We start from the raw sequence: 13350 nt of genomic DNA, 5'->3' as shown, positions 1-13350 counted from the left end.
AGGGCAGGAGAATAAAGTTTACACAGTTGCTCCCCTAGGAAAGGAAAAAAAGTCAAGATTGTGCCAATACATGATCAGGGTGCTTCACATATACATGTATCATTTATTGCAATAAAAATATCTAGAATGAGGACAGTGAAGTGTGTGAATTTGTTAATGTTGACTAGCAGGAAACCTAGCCCTTCATTGTTAACTTTGTATATTGTTTCACTTGAACAATTCAAAAAATTACCAGGGAGTCTTAATATATATTTCAAATTTTCTCATGCTGTAAACTTTGTTGTTAAATTTTAATAGCTTTTTATTATTTGTGTTGATTCTTATATCTGATTCACTTTATTATTTAATTTATTCTAATTACTACATATTTCAGCATATGTCCATTCCAAATAAATATTAATACTATTGCTCGGCTGGAGAGGCTCAGTGATTGAGCAGCAACCTATGAACCAGGAGATTGTGATTTAATTCCCAGTCAGGGCACTTACCCTGAATGGATGCCATGACCTGCCACACATTACTTCTTGGATAGAGGTGACATACCTTTTAGGTAAGTGAGAAGATTCGTGCATTGTTTAAGATGAAATATTAAAAATTTAAAAGGAAGTTATGAAAACTGAGTGACAATTTAGAAATGCCAATTCTCCACTATCCAGAGCATTAACAACAATGGGTCAAGTCAACTCTACAATCAGAAAACATGTATGTACTCAAACCTTATCTCCTGTGTTCATAACTTAATTTCATTTATCTAAGTTCCCTACAGGTAACTGGGTCATAATATAAGCTAGTTCATCAGTGATTTGACATGTGAGTCTGGACATGCCAAAGTTTGGGGAACAATATTCTATGAGAGAGATTAAATTACTGCATTCTCATCTTTCTGACTGAAGGCAAAAGCATATTTCTGAAAGAGATGCCACGTATTGTTCTTTGTTTCAGTCTTGGCACTTGGCACAATATGTAAAACAGAGATGTTGAGCCTTAAAAATTTGGATCAAAATGTGAGTGAAGTGAAGAGGAGGTGTAGGAGACGATGATGGAGGGTAAATTAGCAGGGAGGAAGATTTGTATGTTCATATGGGTTCTCAATACACAAATATATTTTTCTTTTCTTTTTTTTTAAAGTACTACATCTCATGGGTTGCTGGTCCTTACTGCAAAGTTTGTCAGCAGTAAGTGGGGAGTGGTACCAAGAATTTGCATTTCTCACAGTTTCCTAGGTAATGCTGTTGCTGCTCATTAAGGACCACTTACTAGTATTTAATTTTCACTCCATCTTTTCCATCAGATTCACCCACAACATGGAGCCCAGAAACAAATCAGATATTTCAGAATTCTTTCTCTTGGGACTGACCAATGATCCAAAACTGCAGCCCCTCCTCTTCTACCTGTTCCTGTCCATATACCTGGCCACTATGCTGGGAAACCTGCTCATCATCCTGGCTGCCGTCTCTGACTCCCACCTGCACACACCCATGTACTTCTTTCTCTCCAATCTGTCTTTTAATGACATCTGTTTAAGCACAACCACGATCCCAAAGATGCTGGTGAACATCCAAGCACACAATCAGAGCATAAGCTACATAGGATGTATCACCCAAATCTGCTTCGTCATGGTGTTTGTTGGTTTGGAAAATTTTATCCTTGCAGCAATGGCCTATGACCGCTATGTGGCCATTTGTCACCCACTGAGGTACACCATTATCATGAACATCCGTTTCTGTGGCCTGCTGATGGCACTCTCCGTGTTCATTAGCATTGGGAATGCCCTGCTCCACAGTCTGATGGTGTTGCGCCTGTCCTTCTGCAAGGACCTGGAAATCCCTCAATTTTTTTGTGAGCTTGCTAAGCTCATCAAGATTACATGTTCTGATACCCTCATCAATAACATTTTCATATATTTTATGGCTAGCCTCCTTGGTGGTATACCTCTCTTTGGTATCATTTTCTCTTATACTCAAATTGTCTCCTCTGTTTTGAGAATACCATCAGCTGGTGGAAAGTATAAAGGTTTTTTGACCTGTGGGTCTCACCTCTCAGTTGTTTTGTTGTTCTATGGGACAGTAGTTGGAGTGTACATTACCTCTGAAGTTACTGACTCCGCTAGAAAGACTTCAGTGGCTTCAATGATGTACATTGTGATTCCTCAAATGATGAACCCTTTTATTTACAGCCTGAGGAACAAGGACATGAAGGGGGCCTTGAAGAAACTCATTGACAGAATACCTTCATTTTTGTGACTGTGTCATCCACTTTAAACTTGGAGTTTTAGAATGGATAATAGTGATAAAAATTGTGGGAGATCCAGAATGCCTAATTTTTCTATCACCAATTTTTTCTTAAGTGATTAGAATATAGTGACCAAATGCATTTCAACTTGGGGTTGAAACCTGAATTTCCTGAATTTCTGTGTTGTTTAACAAATTATTTTAATTTTTAACTCAATCTCTCTTCTCAGTTTCCATATAATCAGAACTTGAGGCAGTGCTTACAAGATTAGTAATATTTATTTATTTATTTTAAAAATATATTTTATTGATTTTTTTACAGAGAGGAAGAGAGAGGGATAGAGAGTTAGAAACATCGATGAGAGAGAAACATCCATCAGCTGCCTCTTGCACACCCCCTACTGGGGATGTGCCCGCAACCAAGGTACATGCCCTTGACCAGAATCGAACCTGGGACCCTTGAGTCCGCAGGCCGATGCTCTATCCACTGAGCCAAACCGGTTTCGGCAAGATTAGTAATATTTAAATAACTAACTCTCAGAAGAGGTATGGGAGTAGAATATGGACAGTACAGGAAAAAGAATGGAAGCACAGTTGTAGTCACTTCTAGAGACCATCTTTCCCCTTCTCCCATATTAGCGCCATGTCAATTGAAACCCAAACTTAGGCCCACAGTGAAGCAAGGAAGCTCACCTTTCTTTCTCAGAAATTTAGCAATTTCTGAGATAATTTTTCTTAAATGATTAGAATGTAATGACCAAGTGCATTTTAACTTGGTGTTGAAACCTGAATCTGTTGAAACCTTTGAGCAACATTAGCATCCACCATACTCAGTTTCATTATCTATAAAATTAGCATAATTATATCATCTCAGTAGTGAGAGATGATTGTGAGGTAATTGAACTTCATTGGTGAGAAAGCCTTTGGATCTAATAGGAAAAGAAATTCCTAAAACATATGTTTATATGGTCAAACAATTAAAAGAGTTGTTTGTCATTGCAAGGACTTCAGAGCTAAGGACTTCAGAGCTAAGGACTTCAAGAACAGGAGAGTAGAAATCATCCATTCCTCTATTTGGTGAATTCGTTCTAAGGATGTTTTTTCTCAGGTTCAGCAAATATAAGTGTCATACTTGACATAATGCCCAGAGACAGAAAACGATCCTTACCTAGGTCAAATGATAACAGGATTTTCTATGGAGTCAACCAGAGGACATCTATAGTGCATTAAGTGGCAACCTTTAAGACAATATGTCCATATCCTAACCCCCACCCACAATATGTGATTATGAATTTATTTGATAAAAGTATGAATGTTACTTATTTGGGGGGAAAGGAGGTCTCTGCAGATATTACACTCATCCTGGCTTATCAGGTGGCCCTAAAGCCATGCATTTTTATAAAACAGAAGTGGAAGGGACAGAGAGAAAGGAGGAGGCAATGTGACCCGGGAGACATATTGGATAGACGCAGCAGTATTTCATTTCCAGTATTTGATCATTTTTGTCTTACACATATGTCATTTTCATTGTAGTCTAATGGATCTTTTATCACTCTTTTATTTTTCCTAATACTATATATTAAATAAATTTGCCCTAATACTGACCTTGTTAAAAGCTTAAACTTAATTAATGACTTTTCACTGATGTCACAAATGTGGAAAAATAGGGGGTTTGTGACTTCCCTGCTCCCAGGAACACACTGAATATACAGGTACATAGAGGACAATTCCCTCAGAGAAGCTGGTTGAGTGACTCCTACACATTAGGGAACTGCAAAAGTACTGACTACGTAATAGGTATGAAAAGCTGAGACATATATCCTAAACCCCATCCTTGTTATAGCACCTTACAACCAGGAGGGAATCCCTAGCTCAGCTTATCCATAAAGACCGAAGGGTTTGGACCACATGCGTAGTGCTATAACTTTTATGAAAAACATGAGAGCCTGGATCCCAAATCATCTAGCTCTGAGAGCCAACAAGGCTTGGCTTTTGCAGTCCTCAGCACAGGAAAGAGAGGCAGTTTTTAAATGTGTACACAAACACTCCCCATGGTTATGTCCATGGAGTCAGCACAGAGGGAGGAGGCAAAAACACAAGGCTGTTACTTTCTCCCTGGGAGGGCTTTGACTGCATAGTTTCCCAACTGTCGCCAAAGGTTTGGGCTCTAATCAGCCTATATCTGTCATTGAATTGGGCTTCTCCAGGAGTCTAAAATCGTTTCTGGATACTTTTAATGAAAGCATCACACTTTTTGATTTCAAAGAATACTACAAAGCTATAATAATGAAACCACTGTGGTCCTGGCAAAAATAACCCCGAACACATTGACCAATGGAACAGAATTGAGAGTCCAGAAATAAATTCTCAAATATGCAGTCAACTTATATTTGACAAGGGACCCATGGATATCCAAAGAGGAAAGGATATTCTCTTCAATAAATGGTGGTGGGAAATTTGCATATGCAGAAGAATTAAATTGAACCCCTATCCTACACTACTCACAAAAATTAATTCAAAGTAAAATAGTGACTTAAACATCAGACCTGAAACCACAAAACTGCTAAAAGAAAACATAGGGAAAAACTCCTTGACATTGGTCTTGGTAATAATAATAATATTAAATGCAAGAAATAATAGCAAAACTTAACAAGATAGTCTAAATCAAACTAAAACCTGGTTCACAGCAAACAAACAAACTAACTAACCAAAAACAAAACAAAAAAACCAACAACAAAACCCACCCAAAAAAAGCAAACACAAAAAATACACCCATCAACAACATGAAAGGACTAACTGTGAAATGAAAGAAAACACTGGTAAACCACTTATTTAATAACAGGACAGTATACCAAATACATAAAGAACTCAAAAAAACTAATATCAAAAGAATAAATAATCCAATTTAAAAATGGGCAGAGGAACTAGATAAACATTTTTCTTAAGACGTTATACAGGCCGCCAATGCCGCCGCTGATTCCGGAGCCGGGGTAGTTGCTGTGCAGCCGCTGCAGCCGCCGCTGCTGCTTGAGGAGTGGGCCTGGGAAGGAAGCGGTCACCACGCTCCGGAGCTTCACTCGCCATCGTCTTTGTCCCTGCCGACCTCCCACGGGAATGACCATGGATAAAAGTGAGCTGGTGCAGAAAGCCAAACTCGCCGAGCAGGCTGAGCACTATGATGACACGGCTGCAGCTATGAAGGCAGTCACAGAACAGGGGCATGAACTCTTCAATGAAGAGAGAAATCTGCTCTCTGTTGCCTACAAGAATGTGGTAGGCGCCTGCCGTTCTTCTTGGCGTGTCATCTCCAGCATTGAACAGAAAACAGAGAGGAATGAGAAGAAGCAGCAGATGGGCAAAGAGTACCAAGAGAAGATAGAGGAGAACTGCAGGACATCTACAACATGTTCTGGAGCTGTTGGACAAATATCTTATTCCCAATGCTACACAACCAGAAAGTAAGGTGTTCTACTTGAAAACTAAAGGAGATTATTTTAGACTAGAGGCCCAGTGCACAAAATTTTTGCACGGGGGGTGGGGAGGGTGTCCCTCAGCCCAGTCTGCACCCTCTCTAATCTGGGACCCATCAAGGGGTGTCCAACTGCCGGTGAGATTGGACCTAAACGGCAGTTAGACATCCCTCTCACAATCCAGGACTGCTGGCTCCCAACCGCTCGCCGACCTGCTTGCCTGATTGCCCCTAACCACCGCTTCTGCCTGCAGCCTGATCACCCCCTAATCACTCTCCTCTCAGTCTGATCAATGCCTAACTGCTCCCCTGCCAGCCCGATTGTCCCTAACTGCCCTTCCCTGCCAGTCTGGTCACCCCCAACTGCCCTCCTCTGCAGGCCTGGTTCCCCCAACTGCCCTCCCCTACAGGCCTGGGTCCCCACCAACTGTCCTCCCCTGCAGGCCTGGTCCCTCCTGACTGCCCTCCCCTGCTGGCCTGATCACCCTCAAGTGCCCTCCCCAGCTGGCTATCTTGTGGCAGCCATATTTGACCACATGGGGGTGACCATCTTGTGTGTTGGAGTGATGGTCATTTTGCATATTACCTCTTTATTATATAGGATATCTTTCTGAGCTGGCTTCTGGAGACAATAAGCAAACCACTGTGTCGAACTCTCAGCAGGCTTACCAGGAAGCATTTGAAATAGTAAGAAAGAAATGCAGCCTACACACCCCATTCAACTTGGCCTGGCACTGAATTTCTCAGTATTTTACTACGAGATTCTGAACTCTCCTGAAAAGGCTTGCAGCCTGGTGAAAATGGCATTTGATGAGGCAATTGCTGAATTGGATACACTGAATGAAGAGTCGTATAAAGACAGCATGCTAATCATGCAGTTGCTTAGGGACAATCTCACTCTGTGGACGTCGGAAAACCAGGGAGGTGAAGGAGATGCTGGCTGGGGAGGGAGAGAACTAATGTCTATTGTGCTCCGTGATCTGTTCAGTGTCACTCTGTACCCTCCACATATATCCCTTTGTGCAATAAAAAAAAAAAAGAATCGTACATTTGACTTTTCGATTTTTCACAGCCTCAGCCTAGAAAAAATGGTCCATGGGATAAATGCTGGTATTTGTATCTTAAACTCAGATTGGTCACATAAATGCCACGGCATTCTGAAGTTTTGATTTTTAACATGGATAGGATTACTGTGTGTTTAATTTTTTAAAAAACTGAACACTGTGATTATGGGGTTTTGTAACTAAGCAGAACTCTTACTGGTAGAAAAAATAGACCTGCATTATCTGTAACTTTTGGGAAAGTTTAAACAGTCACTGAAATACTGCTCCATTGTAAAGTTGTACAGAAAGTTGTAGTGATTATATTGTGATGCTGGGACTTGGAGTGAGATACCTGTCATTTCGCATTCGAGTTTAATGGCAATTCACAGTAATTATGCCTGTTCAGGGCTTATAGACACTTGACCAGTTGGGGCTCTTGCCACTCAAAAGTTCATGACCGCAGATGTCCAGGGTCTTCCTCTGAGGAAACTCGAAGCCGAAAATTGAAATTCTTTGTGGCAGTTAACTGGGTTAGGACACCATGAGAAGGTCCAGTGCTCATACAACACACATGACTAAAACCCCTGTCCTACAACAATGTCACTGATTTGCAACTTGTGCTTCAGTCGTGGAATCTATTTTCCTTGTAACCATGAGCTAAAGAAGAAAGCAAGCCGTGTATCTTATGAGTGGCCTTATCTGTCTCCTGGGTAGTAACTTTATGAATAATGTTCTGCAGAGATTGCCTTTCACATGAGGAGTACTCAGTCTTTGGGTTCTTCCTAGCTCCGGGCTTTTAAATTCTGAAATCGAAACAATTCTTTCCCACTGTCTTTTTGACTGTTGTTGACTTTGTTTTTTCTCTTCCTTTTTAAGTTTCTGTCCTGCTGCTTTACCTTTTTTTTTTTTTTCTTTTTTGAAATTTATCTTTATTTTTCTTTTGTTCACAATTTAATGCTATATGGACAGGGATAGGAGGCCTGGAGGGGGTGAGAAGGGAAATTGGTGAGCACCGTGGTGAGCAGGCCTTGTTTCTGTCAAGAAGAGCTTCCAGCACCGCAGCTCTGTCTTCCTCCAGTTTTCAGCACAGTTGTTCTTCCGTCACCAAGATCTGAATCAAGAAGTATTTTTAAATATCCATGACTCCTCTCTGTATTAACAGCCAGCCCTGATAATGCTTGTTGGTACCTGATCTCCCAACTGTACTCATCCAGCCAAGTTCACAGACGTGTTTAAACAAGACCCTCTGATGCAGGGAAGTTGCATGATCACTGCATTGGGGAGAATCCAGAATACCCAGGCCTACCAGTCTCACAGTATCCCCCCTCTCTTTAACATTCCACATAGCTGTAGTATCCATCTGTTTGTCCATCTGCTGAAATGAGAAAAGAAACCTTCATGCGATGATGAAAACAAACAAAAAAAAAGAAAGAAAAGAAAAATTGCTCCTTTCTAGCTGAACAAAAATGTGCAGTTAAATACTTGGCGCTTAAAAATGCAGTAGTGAACGTGGAACGAGCCTGTCTGTATATCTGGTAGCTCTTTCTTGCTTTGTTTTTCCTTACCAGTATTCTGCCTCACGTTTGCTTCTGTGATGGTTATATTGCCTAGCAAGCACACCCGTGGTTGTGAAAATAGTATGGCAATAAAAGAAAATCTCCGGTTATTGATGTATTAGATTTGTGTATGTCTTTTAAACAGTTCTAGTTTCCACCTTACACGGAATAATCAGGAAACGTGTAAAGATTCAAAAGTGAAAACAAAATTTTTTTATCAGTTAGAAAAAAAAGACGTTATACAGATGGCCAGCAGGTATATGAAAAGATATTGAACATCACTAATCAAAACCACAAAATATTATCTCATACCTATTAGAATGACTTTCATAAAAAAGACAAAAGGTGCCCTAGCCTGTTTAGCTCAGTGGATAGAACGTTGGCCTGTGGACTGAAGGGTCCAGGGTTCAATTCCAGCCAAGGGCACATGCCTGGGTTGCAGGCTCGGTCCCCAGTAGGGGGCGTGCAAGAGGCAGCCAATCAATGATTCCCTCTCATTATTGATGTTTCTATTTCTCTCCCTCTCCCTTCCTCTCTGAAATCAATAAAGAAATATATATATATTTTAAAAAGCCAAAAGGTAAAATTTAGTGAGGGTATGGAGAAAAGAGAGCCCTTGTGCAATATCGTTGGGAATGTAAATTAGTACAGTATGGAAATAGTATGAATGTCCCTCAAAAATTAGGAATAGAACTACCATATGATTCAGTCATCCCCTGCAGAGTATATATCTAAAAGGAATAAAAAAAAATCTTGAAGAGATAGTTGCATACTCATATTCTTTGCAGCATTATTCACAATACCCAAAATATAATAAAAGCTAAGTGTCCATCAATAGATGATTATATAAAGAAGATATATAAGTCAGTCATGAGAAAGAAGGAAATACCACCATTGGTGACCCCATGAATGGAATTTGAGGGCAGTATGCTAAGTGAAAGACAAATATTATATATTACTCATATGTGAAATCTAAAAAAGCTGAACTCATAGAAAAAGAGAATAGCATGGTGGTTACCAGGGGCAGGGCGTGGATGAAGGATATTTAGGTCAAAGGTACAAACTCCCAATTGTAAGATGGATAAGTTCTGGGGAACTAAGTCACAGTATACTGATTGTAGTAAATAATATTGTATTATATACTTGAAGATTGCTAAAACAGTATATCTTCTAAATTCTCATTACAAAAAGAAATGGTAATGATGTATGGTGATAGAAGTGTTAACTAATCCTATTGTGGTAATCATTTCACAATATATTTGTGTTAAATTAGCAAATTGTACACCTTAGGACTTCCAGTCAAGATGGCGGTTTAGGTAGACACTTTGCTTTCCTTTCAGGGGTCCCATGTGTAAACTTGCTCACTGACAAACTCACTCACTCTGAGCTTCAGCCCTGGGGCAGTAGCTCAAAACCACTAGGGACATACAGAAAGAGCTAAATTGTGTGGCTTCAGGGTGAGGGCTGATGGGGCAGCTCTGGCTGGGACAGAAGTGTTGACAGGCGATATTGTTCCTTTGTGAGTCCTTCTTCCCTCAACACACAGCAGGCAGGCAGGTACCATTGTTTCTTTGCTGAGCTGTCACTCCACTGGGCCTGCAAGTGCAGGTAGGTCCAAATTTGCATCTCCTTCAAACTCACCTCACCCAAGTAATTTCCCAAGGACCAACCCCACCCATCTCACACACAGGCCTGAAATTCTTTCAGTAGCTGGTCCTCACAAGCTCAGCTCAAGCTGAAAACTTTCCTAAAATCTCTCAAGGTTCACAACCACAAAAAAGCAATAGCTGGACTTGGCATGTCCTTTATCACTTGCTAAGATGCCTCAAGTATATAGCAATACTCCTAGGTTCAAAATCACTATACAAATACCAGTTCCTTTTTTATAAGGTGAAATTTGTTTAGAATTGTGATATCTAGAAGATAACTTTAACAACATTAGATAAATACTACCTGGAAATTGTTGTAAAAAAAAAAAAAAAAAAAGATGTGATAGCCTGGCTGATTTTGCTCAGTGGTTGAGCATCAACCTGTGAACTAGAAGGTCACAGTTAGGTTCCTGGTCAGGGCTCATGCCCAAGTTGTGGGCTCATTCCCGGGGGGGGGGGGGGGGGGGGGGGGCTGGGGGGGGGGCCTGTGGGAGGCAGCTGATCAATGATTCTCTATCATCATTGATGTTTCTATCTCTCCCTCCCTCTCTCTTTCTCTCTGAAATCAATTAAAAAAATTTTTTAAAGAAAAGAAATGAAAGTATACTAAGGGAAAATCTCTAACATGTTACTGAAGGACATGTTATAAAGAAGACCTAAGTAAATTGAAAGAATATTTTCTTTTTGAAGAAATATATATATATACAAATAATAGCACAGAGCTTTTATTTGCCTTAAATATCATTATAGATTTAATAAAAATTCTGGGATGTTATTATATGTGAAAAGCTGATTTAAAAATTTATATAAACCTGGCTGGTATGTATCAGTAGTTGAGCGTCGACCTATGAACCAGAAGGTCCTGGTTTGATTCCTGATCAGGGTACATGCCTGGATTGTGGGCTCCATCCCCAGTAGGGGATGTGCAGGAGGCAGCCAATCCATGATTCCCTCTCATCATTGATGTTTCTATCTCTTTCTCCCTCTCCCTTCCTCTCTGAAATCAATACAAATACATACATACATATATATATATATATATATATATATATATATATATATATTAGCAATGGAAAAAAATATTTGACTTGATGGCAAAGAAGAGCAAAGTAGAGTAATCGCTTTACATATCGCTTTACAAAATAGCAAGATTAATTATGGTGCTATAGCAATATTGAAGATAGGGGAACTTTCCCTTTTCCCTCTTAGTTCTTCCGGTGGTTGAATACTTTAAATTACATTAGAAAAATTAACAGGATAATATAATCTTTTAATATGTAAGCAAGGAGAATTCACATTAGCATGAATATTTCCAAGACAGTAAGGCAAAATGAGGTATGTATATCATTCTGGATTAAGAAGGGTAAGGGAGGTGTCTAAGATTTATTACTTGAGATGCAAAACAATAGCTATTCAGGAAGCAGTGATTTAGGCAGAAACCAAAATATTGTTCCAACTAGAAGGTAAAGGTATGGGATATTTATGAGAAATGAAAGGAGAATAGTGACATGAAAAGAAAGAAGTAATTTCTATGGGTGCTAATAGGCTACGGAAGGAATTTCTCCAGGTCTAAATAAACTCACAGTGAAGGTGAAAATGGACTCTGTAATAAATGTAATTGAAAGTAACCTCACGGGGTGACCTGATCATAAATTCCTCACTTGGCAAGTCATGATGGATAGTCATGACTCAAGCCTATACAAAACTTATCTTCAGCTTAAGCAGGGCAGGCCCTGTCCATTGTTTTGTGCATCGAGGAAGAAGCCAACACATGGCAGAGTGAAGTGCAGCCCTGTGGTTTTATGCCTGGGCCTACCTGATCTCAGAAGTTTTTGTTGGGGAAGATACTTGCTTTTATCATTTGATGCTATTGGGGTTGAGACTTTTGCCTTATTACAGCTGAAGACATAAATCCTCACTGATAGAAATGAAGTATCTCAAATCTTCTCAATATGTAAACTACTGTAATTATGCCAATTTCATAGATGAGAAAACTGAGCTTAGAGAGTTGAAATAAATTACCAAAGACCCAGAACTATGGTTTAACAGAGGGAGGATTCAAACTCAGAGGGTCTGATTCCAAAATTCTCACCCTTAACCAATTGATCTCTGGTATGGAGAATTCAGAGTTGGTTAGGTTCTCTGTATCTCTCATTATTTCTTTCTCTCTGTCATATTCCAGCAGTGTAAGCCCAAAGAAGCTGATGTATCAATGAAAAGATGATATTCTAGAGATGAGCTTACTCAAAGCCCCTATCATGTCCTTGTTCCTCAGACTATAGATAAATGGATTCATCATAGGGGTGACCACTGTATATATCACTGATACTATTGCACTTTTCCTGGAAGAGTGCGTAGCCTCAGAACTGAGGTATACCCCAAAACCCGTCCCATAGAACAAGGAAACAACTATTAAGTGAGACCCACAGGTGGAAAATGCCTTATACTTTCCACCAGCTGATGGGATTTTCAGAATGGAGGACACAATTTGAGTATAAGAGAAAATTATCCCAGAGAGAGGAACAACACCCAACAAACTGGTCACTAAATACACAAAGATGTTATTGATGAAAATATCCGAACAGGCGAGTTTGAGAATATGAGCTAATTCACAGAAAAAGTGGGGGATTTTCAGGTCTGTGCAGAAGGACAGTCGTAGTGCCATCAAAGTGTGGAGCAGAGCATCCAGAACACTAATAAGAAAGGACAGCAGAACCAGCAGCCCACAGAGTCTGGGGCTCATGATGACGTTGTACCTCAGTGGGTGGCAGATGGCTACAAATCGATCATAGGCCATCATTATCAGAATTCCATTTTCCAATCCAGCAAAAGTCAGGACAAAGCAGATTTGGGTGAGGCAGCCCGTGTAGCTGATGGCTTTGCTCTGTGTCTGGATGTTCACCAGCATCTTTGGGATCGTGGTGGTGGTGAAACAGATGTCTACCAAGGACAGGTTGGAGAGGAAGAAGTACATGGGTGTGTGGAGGTGGGAGTCATAGATAATGGCCATGATGATGAGTAGGTTGCCAAGCACAGTGACCAGGTACATGGACAGGAACAGGCAGAAGAGGATGGGTTGCAGTTCTGGATCCTCTGACAATCCCAGGAGGAGGAATTCTGCAGTATCAGAGAGGTTTCCTGATTTCATGTTGTTGATGATCTTGATAGAAAAGATGGAGGTGATGAGAAAACACTACTTAAGGAAACTTCCTTAAACTTGTCTATATTTTTAGACCAAATCAGTTACAGATGTCTTCTCATGCTTCCTTCTCTTACTCTCTCTTCTTCTTTCCTTGCTTTATATTTCCATACAACCTACCTCATACCAGCCTCTGTCCCAAGGTTTTATTTTCCATCTATTCTTTGTATATTTAATTCAGCAACTTTTTAAAATATATTTTT

At 40.0% G+C, this 13350-nt stretch overlaps 2 protein-coding genes and 1 pseudogene across 2 annotated transcripts; 2 read left to right on the top strand and 1 right to left on the bottom strand.

Annotated features, from left to right (window-relative positions):
* The first annotated feature begins 1304 nt into the window (after positions 1-1304).
* Positions 1305-2243, top strand: LOC103303165 (olfactory receptor 7G2-like). The gene has a single exon (XM_008160189.3). It carries the CDS (start codon positions 1305-1307, stop codon positions 2241-2243), a length of 939 nt encoding a protein of 312 aa, XP_008158411.2.
* Positions 2244-5303: 3060 nt separating this feature from the next.
* Positions 5304-8354, top strand: LOC103303151 (14-3-3 protein beta/alpha-like; annotated as a pseudogene).
* Positions 8355-12157: 3803 nt separating this feature from the next.
* Positions 12158-13096, bottom strand: LOC103303152 (olfactory receptor 7G3). The gene has a single exon (XM_008160178.3). It carries the CDS (start codon positions 13094-13096, stop codon positions 12158-12160), a length of 939 nt encoding a protein of 312 aa, XP_008158400.2.
* Positions 13097-13350: the final 254 nt, after the last annotated feature.

This window comes from Eptesicus fuscus, chromosome 6 (assembly GCF_027574615.1).
Source record: "Eptesicus fuscus isolate TK198812 chromosome 6, DD_ASM_mEF_20220401, whole genome shotgun sequence".
Classification (NCBI taxonomy): Eukaryota; Metazoa; Chordata; class Mammalia; order Chiroptera; family Vespertilionidae; genus Eptesicus; species Eptesicus fuscus.
The sequence above is the reverse complement of the archived record's forward strand: the minus strand, read 5'-3'. Positions and strand labels throughout refer to the sequence as shown.

Excerpts from the sequence above, each read along its gene's own strand:
- LOC103303152 (XM_008160178.3), bottom strand. The coding sequence starts at position 13,096 with ATGAAATCAGGAAACCTCTCTGATACTGCAGAATTCCTCCTCCTGGGA.
- LOC103303165 (XM_008160189.3), top strand. The coding sequence starts at position 1,305 with ATGGAGCCCAGAAACAAATCAGATATTTCAGAATTCTTTCTCTTGGGA.